Below are 10,095 nucleotides of genomic sequence, written 5' to 3' on the forward strand. Positions count from 1 at the left end.
CAAGCTCTACCCAAACTACAGCTTCTGCAAACCTGATATCAAGCTCTCCCCGAACTCCAGCTTCTGCAAACCCGATATCAAGCTCTACCCAAACTACAGCTTCTGCGAACCCGATATCAAGCTCTACTCAAACAACAGCTTCTGCGAACCGGATATCAAGCTCTACCCAAACTACAGCTTCTGCGAACCGGATATCAAGCTCTACCCAAACTACAGCTTCTGCGAACCTGATATCAAGTTCTAGTCAAATTACAGCTTCTGCGAACCCGATATCAAGCTCTACTCAAAGTACAGCTTCTGCGAACCCGATATCAATCTCTACCCAAACTACAGCTTCTGCGAACCCGATATCAATCTCTACCCAAACTACAGCTTCTGCGAACCCGATATCAAGCTCTACCCAAACTACAGCTTCTGCGAACCTGATATTAAGTTCTACTCAAACTACAGCTTCTGCGAACCCGATATCAAGCTCTACTCAAACTACAGCTTCTGCGAACCCGATATCAAGCTCTCCCCAAACTCCAGCTTCTGCGAACCCGATATCAAGCTCTCCCCAAACTCCAGCTTCTGCGAACCCGATATCAAGCTCTCCCCAAACTACAGCTTCTGCGAACCCGATATCAAGCTCTACTCAAACTACAGCTTCTGCGAACCCGATATCAAGCTCTACTCAAACTACAGCTTCTGCGAACCCGATGTCAAGCTCTACTCAAACTACAGCTTCTGCGAACCCGATATCAAGCTCTGCTCAAACTACAGCTTTGGCGAACCCAATATCAAGCTCTCCCCAAACTACAGTTTCTGCAAACCCGATATTAAGCTCTATTCAAACTACAGCTTCTGCAAACCCAATATCAAGCTCTCCCCAAACTACAGCTTCTGCAAACCCGATATCAAGCTCTACTCAAACTACAGCTTCTGCAAACCCGATATCAAGCTCTCCTCAAACTACAGCTTCTGTGAACCCGATATCAAGCTCTCCCCAAACTCCAGCTACTGCGAACCCGATATCAAGCTCTCCTCAAACAACAGCTTCTGCAAACCCGATATCAAGCTCTACCCAAACTACAGCTTCTGCAAACCTGATATCAAGCTCTACTCAAACTACAGCTTCTGCGAACCCGATATCAAGCTCTACCCAAACTACAGCTTCTGCGAACCCGATATCAAGCTCTACCCAAACTACAGCTTCTGCGAACCTGATGTCAAGCTCTCCCCAAACTACAGCTTCTGCAAACCCGATATCAAGCTCTCCTCAAATTACAGCTTCTGCAAACCCAATATCAAGCTCTACTCAAACTACAGCTTCTGCGAACCCGATATCAAGCTCTACTCAAGCTACAGCTTCTGCGAACCCGATATCAAGCTCTACTCAAACTACAGCTTCTGCGAACACAATATCAAGCTCTCCCCAAACTACAGCTTCTGCGAACCCGATATCAAGCTCTCCCCAAACTACAGCTTCTGCGAACCCGATATCAAGCTCTACTCAAGCTACAGCTTCTGCGAACCAGATATCAAGCTCTCCCCAAACTACAGCTTCTGCGAACCCGATATCAAGCTCTCCCCAAACAACAGCTTCTGCGAACCCGATATCAAGCTCTCCCCAAACTCCAGCTTCTGCGAACCTGATATTAAGTTCTACTCAAATTACAGCTTCTGCGAACCCGATATCAAGCTCTCCTCAAACTACAGCTTCTGCGAACCCGATATCAAGTTCTCCTCAAACAACAGCTTTTGCGAACCCGATGTCAAGCTCTCCCCAAACTACAGCTTCGGCGAACCCGATATCAAGCTCTCCTCAAACTACAGCTTCTGTGAACCCGATATCAAGCTCTCCCCAAACTACAGCTTCTGCGAACCCTATATTAAGTTCTACTCAAATTACAGCTTCTGCGAACCCAATATCAAGCTCTACTCAAACTACAGCTTCTGCAAACCCGATATCAAGCTCTACTCAAACTACAGCTTCTGCAAACCTGATATCAAGCTCTGCTCAAACTACAGCTTCTGCGAACCCGATATCAAACTCTCCCCAAACTACAGCTTCTGTGAACCCGATATCAAGCTCTCCCCAAACTCCAGCTTCTGCGAACCCGATATCAAGCTCTACTCAAACTACAGCTTCTGCGAACCCGATATCAAGCTCTCCCCAAACTCCAGCTTCTGTGAACCCGATATTAAGCTCTACTCAAACTACAGCTTCCGCGAACCCGATATCAAGCTCTCCTCAAACTACAGCTTCTGCGAACCCGATGTCAAGCTCTCCTCAAACTACAGCTTCTGCGAAGCCGATATCAAGCTCTACTCAAACTACAGCTTCTGCGAAGCCGATGTCATGTTCTACCCAAACTACAGCTTCTGCGAAGCCGATATCAAGCTCTACCCAAACTACAGCTTCTGCGAACCCGATATCAAGCTCTACCCAAACTACAGCTTCTGCGAACCTGATATCAAGCTCTACTCAAACTACAGCTTCTGCGAACCCGATATCAAGCTCTACCCAAACTACAGCTTCTGCGAACCCGATATCAAGCTCTCCCCAAACTACAGCTTCTGCGAACCCGATATCAAGCTCTCCTCAAACTACAGCTTCTGCAAACCCGATATCAAGCTCTCCCCAAACTACAGCTTCTGCAAACCCGATATCAAGCTCTCCTCAAACTACAGCTTCTGCAAACCCGATATCAAGCTCTCCCCAAACTACAGCTTCTGCGAACCCGATATTAAGTTCTACTCAAATTACAGCTTCTGCGAACCCGATATCAAGCTCTACTCAAACTACAGCTTCTGCGAACCCGATATCAAGCTCTACTCAAACTACAGCTTCTGCGAACCCGATATCAAGCTCTACCCAAACTACAGCTTCTGCAAACCTGATATCAAGCTCTACTCAAACTACAGCTTCTGCGAACCCGATATCAAGCTCTACCCAAACTACAGCTTCTGCGAACCTGATGTCAAGCTCTACACAAACTACAGCTTTTGCAAACCCGACATCATCATCTTCGCAAACTCAACCATGTAAAGAAGGTGAGCAGATAACATTGACAGAAGTTTAAGCTAAAAAATAAAACTAGTTCTAACTGATTATTGGTGCAAAAGGTGTTTTTACTCAGTAAACTGTTGCAGTCTGCAATAAAAACCTAAAGAACTGATTGTTTTACAACTCTGCTCTTATTAAACCAGAATTAAGTTGATCATTAGGTGAATATTGATTATACTGAGTGATAAAAGTGAACGACATTATGTTCTGTAAACATTAAACATATTTTTTTAGATTGCTGTATTTATAAAAAAAAATATTTAACGTGGAGTATTCCATATACAGAAGACCTGGGTTAATCGTTCATGTTGTACAGTAAAAGCTTGGAGTGCGTTGTATGTGTTTTGGGGTTTAATGTGCTTGATAACAACAGTTGAGCAGAGTTGGCTTAGTCCACGTTGTGGCCCAGAACATCTGTCTCTTTAAACTTTCCTGTTTTTCTTTTTTCTGTTTCCTCTGTCTCTCAGGTTTCCTCCATGTGAGTGATTACCCTATGCCCTGGGAGGATGTGCTGGATTACTGTACTGAAGAGAACAGGACTGGAGTTCTGAAAATAAGTTCTGCAGATGAACAGAAAGTCGTGGAGTCTGAGCTCAGGAGGAGGAATATCAGTGAGCCGGTGTGGGTGGGGCTCAGACAGAGTAGACTCCTCGGGTTCTGGATCTGGGTGGATGGGACAGCTGTGTACGAGTACTCTAACTGGTACGGAGGAAAACAGCCTGAGGGTCCACTCACTCAACACTGCGGCGCCGTCGTCCCTCCGAACTACACATGGAGCGATAGGAACTGTAAGGCTCATTATAAAGCTCTGTGTTACACCAAATATCCTTAATGAAACACACACAGTCCTTTTTTTGTGTACCGTTTGAGGGAAAACCACAAAACCTTTCCAGGGTTAAAACCCTTCTTGATAATTTTATTCTACAATGTTATTTTATTATTTATTACATTTTGTTTATCTCTCTTTCTCTCCTTCTCCCTCTTTACCTCCCTCATGAATGTTTATGAATATTTAAATGATTATGGTAATTAGAGGATATTATTGTTAGTACATGTTAAGTTCTTGTTTCAGATGTAGCCTCAGTGGTTTGAGGGTTTGGTTTTGGCTTTATTTTACACATTGATTAGTAGTTAAATGTCAATTTTTTGGGCATGAAGTTAGATATGTGTAATACATGCTTTTTCAGTAATGATGTGCAAAATGATCTGTTATGTATCTTTTCATGATAAAGATTATTTAAAAGTATTGCCACTTTTATTTTTTAATAAACTATACTCTCTGTAGGAATATAAAGTTCATCCCAGTTATCCACAGCAAACTTCTCTTACTCCCTCCGTCACATCTCCATGTGTGCACTTACAGCGTTTATAAATCAGCAGTGACCACTGAAACACACTTAACTTTTGCATCAGAACTGTTCCCACCATGCTAGTGAGGTTTTTCTCTTTGCCATTAACATGGGCACTGAATAGATGCCATGCTGAATACAGTGAAATAATATGCTTGTTACCCTGTCTGGTTAGTAATCAGCAGTGTTGGGTGGAACGCGTTAGAGTACTTGGATTACTTTTTTTAAGTAACGAGTAATCTAACGCGTTAGGTCCACCATTTAAGTGCTCAGTTATTTAGTAACTTTTTTAAAAATTTTATGTTATTCGGACAATTTATGTCATCTGTGAGCCAGACAGCAGTCATTCCCAATTTGTTAGTGTGTGTGTGAAATTCGTCCTATAAGCCTCGTCCCCCTCTGTTATTCTGCTGTTATACCCCTACAGTATCTCACTTATGCGGTTTGACTATGCGAGGGCCGTCACGCGGAAAGATGGAAACGTAAAGCGCCAAAATTCGCGGTGAATCATGATGAACCGTACTTACGGCCACCGCGCAAACCTGCGTAGGTGAGATAGGGGTGTTAGTAGGTGAGATAGGGGTATTAGTAGGTGAGATAGGGGTATTTAGTAGGTGAGATAGGGGTGTCAGTAGGTGAGATAGGGGTGTCAGTAGGTGAGATAGGGGTATTAGTAGGTGAGATAGGGGTGTTAGTAGGTGAGATAGGGGTATTAGTAGGTGAGATAGGGGTGTTAGTAGGTGAGATAGGGGTATTAGTGTCATGACTGTAAGGAGGAGGTGAACGCAAATGCAGGGTTAAGATAATTACTTAAGGTTTTTAATGAAAAGTCCAGCAAAACAAAACGAAAAAAACAAGACACAACGAAAACAGGGCGGGGGAGGCTTCCCCAGGCCGGGTCTGCAGGCGGTTTTGTGAAGGTTAAACTAGGCCACACCAAACAAACTGGATTTACAGCCTCCGTGACGAACTCAGTGCTGACTCTCGGTCAGCCTTGAACTTGAACTTGTCTCTGCGAAAAAACAAAGGATCTTCCGCCTGCAGACTCCCTCAGTCCTGGGTCAAACATACAAAGAAAACACAGTGATTAAACATGAAAGATACCAAAGACATGATACAACAGTGAACAGACGAAGCGCTACGAGTTCGGCTGGAATAAATAGGGACACACACAGGTGCAGGTAATCTAGGAATCAAACATGAAACATTACACACGCAGACACACTAGGGTAAGGATTAGTAGTTAACAGATTATGAGCCAAACTTGGCTGAGTGATAATAATTTTACTTGGCTAGATAGAATAATTATAAAGGTCTTGACTAAAACAACATGCATGAGGAATCACAAAGGAGTTTATTATTTTCTGCAGTGGAAAAGTACTTAAACTAGTTACTTTTATCAGAATGTAACGCTGTAATGTAACTGATTACTTTTTAAAGACAATCATTTTGTAATGTAATTAGTTACTTTAAAAAGTAACGTCCCCTAACACTGTTAACCAGCTTACTGTAGCTGACCACATGAACCGAAATGGGTTAACTAAGCCACACACATCACTCTGGTGTACTTTCAACACCACAAAATTTTGACAGCAAAACAGCATGCACCGTCCTCTGAGGGAAGCCAGCAAACTATAGAGGGCTGCCATGGTTGCAGCGGGTAAGTAGTGTTCTGAGTGCTCCTCTCATTCTCATTCATTCTCGTTCATTCTTCTTTGCTGCAGACATCAACACCATCAAGACACTCTTGCCTCTTTTGTTTGTGTTTGTTTTGTATTGTTGTTTCTATTTGATCTAGAAAAAGAAAAATGCAATAAACAGTTGTTAACAAAAAAAAAGAGATTCTTTCCTCTGTGTTGCACGCTGAGACACTCTCGGACCTGTCTACTCTTTGTCGAGTTGTGTGCATCCACTGTGCTTTCATGTCTGTGCCACAAAAAGAGGCCAGGGGTCCCTTACAAGTTATCACATCCACTCAAACTTCCTGTACACCCTGTCTGAACTGCTCAGCACTGGAAACCAGTGCCAGATGATCCTGTGCCCACCAAAATTGAGCTACAGCCAAGTAACCCTCCTTGTAGTCACTGAGGAAAGCCGGGTTCCCACTCCCCTCATCCATTTACCCATTATCAGCAGATCCTTTGAGCGGGTATGGACGCACATTATCTGCCCTGTATATAAATCAGCCTGTAGACTCATCCTGCTCTTCAGCACACACTAACAAAATCACTGCTCTGTCGGAAAAATTCTTTAATAAGGAACCTCGGTAGGGGATGTGGTGGATCGAAGTGCATACGGTGAGAGTCGATCCCGGGTAGAGATGAAATGGTGTTTATGAGTGCTTAAGGATGACTGAGCAGGCAGTGTGGTGGTTCTAATACTAGACATGAGTTTAGCTCCGCGCTGCGGTGTGAGCAGGGGAAGCCTCGCCGGAATGCCGAAGCATGGAGTGCCGGCACGAGTGTGCAGAGCCGAGGAGCGGCGTGTGCAACGTGAGTCTTGCGGTAACGTGGAAGCATGCAGAAATGGCGTGGGAAGGGAGAGCATCATGATGAAAGCTGACATGGAAAGAAGGAGCTGGAGCTGGTTGGTGGAAGAAGCGTGAGCTCAGCGAGGCGTTTGGATTAATCGTAGTCTTAGAACAGGCTAGGGCCGAAGCCGGAGATACGAGAGAAAGTCTCTAATCCTAGCTCGTAGTCCGTAAGAGGCTGGTAACGTGAAATATCCAAATAGGGCTAGAGTCCAAAATGAGAGACGAAGGCAAAGTCAGAGGAACAAAATGTGGTCGATATGTGGCTGTGACGAGAAAAATAATGGAATATTGGGCTAGCGAGGCACACAATAATCTGGTGGGTGGTGTCAGAGTGTGGTTTAAATACGTGTGGAGAGTGAGGCGGTGAGATGAAAGAAGTGGTTGGGAACATGGAATGGGAATGCTCAGGTGATCATGGCGGGATTGTGGCTTGACATTTCGTGACACTTTTGAGGATTTTGTGAAAATGTGACATTGTATTGTCTTTAAACAGATTCATCCCCCGCACTGCTACAGTTTTTTTTTTTTTTCACGGGGGCCATTGTAGCAGGCCGTTGTTACTAAATAACAGAAAAGAATGCTTTACGACCCGCGCACATATGGTCACAATGTTATAATAAATAATACACACACAGAGATGTTGACTATATGAGTGATGCACGCGCACTGAGACTGAGGATGAAAGACCACTACCCACGGCACAAGAGAGAGACAAACCATTGGCTCAATTGTGATCATGTAACACTCGGCAGACAAAGTGCATGCGTACTACTTGTATATCAAGACCTCACTCATTTAGTTTAGAGTTAAAATTCATTTTATAATTTTGCTCATCTTGAAACAACTCACAGACCTAGTTACTCACAATCCAAGGTTCCACTGTATGTCTTTTATATCTGGGACCTTCTGCTATCATATGTCTTTTTGCTTTGTTCTGAAACCACAGAACAAGCAGTTTAGACACTAAAATTGCCCATTTCTTAAAAAGTATCATCCACAGGTTTCTGGCCAGGACACAACCCAGGGGTTATGAGGAGCTGAATTGATACACAGCAGGCCTGTGACCCACATTCCTAATTAAACTAATGCTTCTCAGTAGAGAGTCGTTCTCCTGCTCCTGATTAATAAGTTGGAGCTCTTTGCCAGTCTCAAGGGTTTTTTTTTCAGAAACTAATAGGTTTTTCTCCTGAAGAAAAGCATCCCTACAACATGATGCTGCCACCACTATGTTTCATGGTGGGGATGGTGTGTTTAGGGTGATTTGCAGTGTTAGTGGCATTTAGGCCAAAAAGTTTATTTTGTTCTCATCTAAGATTTGTTTCCCCACATGGCTTGTTGCAAACTGCAAATGGGACATTTTATGGCTTTCTACCAAAAAATGCCTTCTTCTTGCCACTCTTCCATAAGTTTGGGTGGACAGCCATTTCTTGGTAGGTGTGAAGTTGCGCCATAATCTTTCCATTTCTAAATGATTGATCAGCACTTCCTGAAATGTTTAAAGCTTGAGATATTGTTTTGGAATTTGTGGAACAGCGTGGCAATGGTTTGCTTCTTACCTTAAAGATAGGTCATATGAGGTAACATGGAGGGGATCTACATCTGCCCCACGTAGACTCTCTACTGGTGTCCCGCAGGGCTCAGTACTTGGTCCTCTTCTGTTCTCCCTCTATACCCGGTCTCTTGGTAAGGTCATATCATCGCATGGATTCTCATACCACTGTTATGCAGACGACACCCAACTTGTCCTCTCCTTTCCTCCCTCTGACACTCAGGTTTCCACCCGGATCTCAGCATGTCTGGCAGACATCTCATTTTGGATGGCTGCTCATCAGCTGAAGCTCAATCTCAGTAAAACCGAACTGTTGTTTATCCCTTGTGACTCATCTCCAGGTCAAGACCTTGTGATATCCATGGACAACAACCAAATCACTCCCTCAACCACCGCCCGCAATCTTGGGGTAACCGTGGACAATCATCTGTCATTTTCCCCACACATCGCTAACCTTACTCGCTCTTGTCGATTTCTTCTTTACAATATCAGAAGAATTCGCCCATTTCTTTCTTCACAGGCTACTCAGGTGCTTGTTGAGTCCCTTGTTATTTCAAGACTGGACTACTGCAACTCACTCCTGGCAGGCCTGCCTCTGTCCACGATTCGTCCTCTGCAACTGATCCAGAATGCAGCAGCACGACACGTTTTTAACCTTCCCAAGTTCTCCCACACCACCCCACTCCTCCGCTCCCTGCACTGGCTTCCTGTAGCTGCCCGCATCAAATTCAAAACACTGATGCTTGCCTACAAAGCCAAAAATGGCCCAGCACCCACTTACCTCTCTGCGCTAATTACACCACGCACTGCACCACGTTGCCTCCGATCCTCCAGCACTGCTCGCCTCATCCCACCATCTCTCAGGGATCGAGGGCGGCATTCATCCAGGCTCTTTTCTGTTCTGGCACCTAGATGGTGGAATGAACTTCCTCTAGATGTCCGTACATCAGAGACTTTGACTATCTTTAAACGACGACTCAAGACGCATCTGTTTCTCCAGTACTTGGACTAACCCACCTCCCCCCGAAAAAAAAAAAAAAAAACTCAGTTGTGTTGGACTAATGGTACTTAGTTATTAACCTAGTGAACCCAGTGTAAGTATGTATCCAATGTTGTAAACATTAAAGCACTTTTTGTAAGTCGCTCTGGATAAGAGCGTCTGCCAAATGCCTAAATGTAAATGTAAATGTAAATAATCCAACCCTGTTTTAAACTTCTCCACAACTTTATCCCTGACCTGTCTGGTGTGTTGGGCTTCATGATGCTGTTTATTCTAGAACAAACCTTCGAGGACTCCACAAAACAGCTGTATTTACAGTATACTGAGATTAAACTACACACAGGTGAACTTTATTAATGAATTAAGTGAAATCTGAAGGCAATTGGTTCCACTGGATTTTAGTTGTATCAGAGTACACAGGGTGAACACATGCACACCACACTTTCCAGAATTTTTTTTGTAGGAAATTTTAAATTTTCCACTTACTTCAGAATTATGTGCCACTTTGTGTTGGTCTGTCACATAGAATCCCAATAAAGTACATTTGCGTTTGTAGTTGTAATGTGACAAAATGTGGAAAAGTTCAACGGGTATGAATACTTTTGCAAGGCGCTG

General features: G+C 43.9%; 1 protein-coding gene across 1 annotated transcript; it reads left to right on the forward strand.

The window, feature by feature from the left end:
• Positions 1–3,251: 3,251 nt before the first annotated feature.
• si:dkey-61f9.2 (C-type lectin lectoxin-Lio2) lies at positions 3,252–3,881 on the forward strand. The gene is made up of 2 exons (XM_053477560.1): positions 3,252–3,258; positions 3,517–3,881. Exons 1-2 carry the CDS (start codon positions 3,252–3,254, stop codon positions 3,879–3,881), a joined length of 372 nt encoding a protein of 123 aa, XP_053333535.1.
• Positions 3,882–10,095: the final 6,214 nt, after the last annotated feature.

Source organism: Clarias gariepinus, chromosome 18 (assembly GCF_024256425.1).
Source record: "Clarias gariepinus isolate MV-2021 ecotype Netherlands chromosome 18, CGAR_prim_01v2, whole genome shotgun sequence".
Taxonomy (NCBI): domain Eukaryota; kingdom Metazoa; phylum Chordata; class Actinopteri; order Siluriformes; family Clariidae; genus Clarias; species Clarias gariepinus.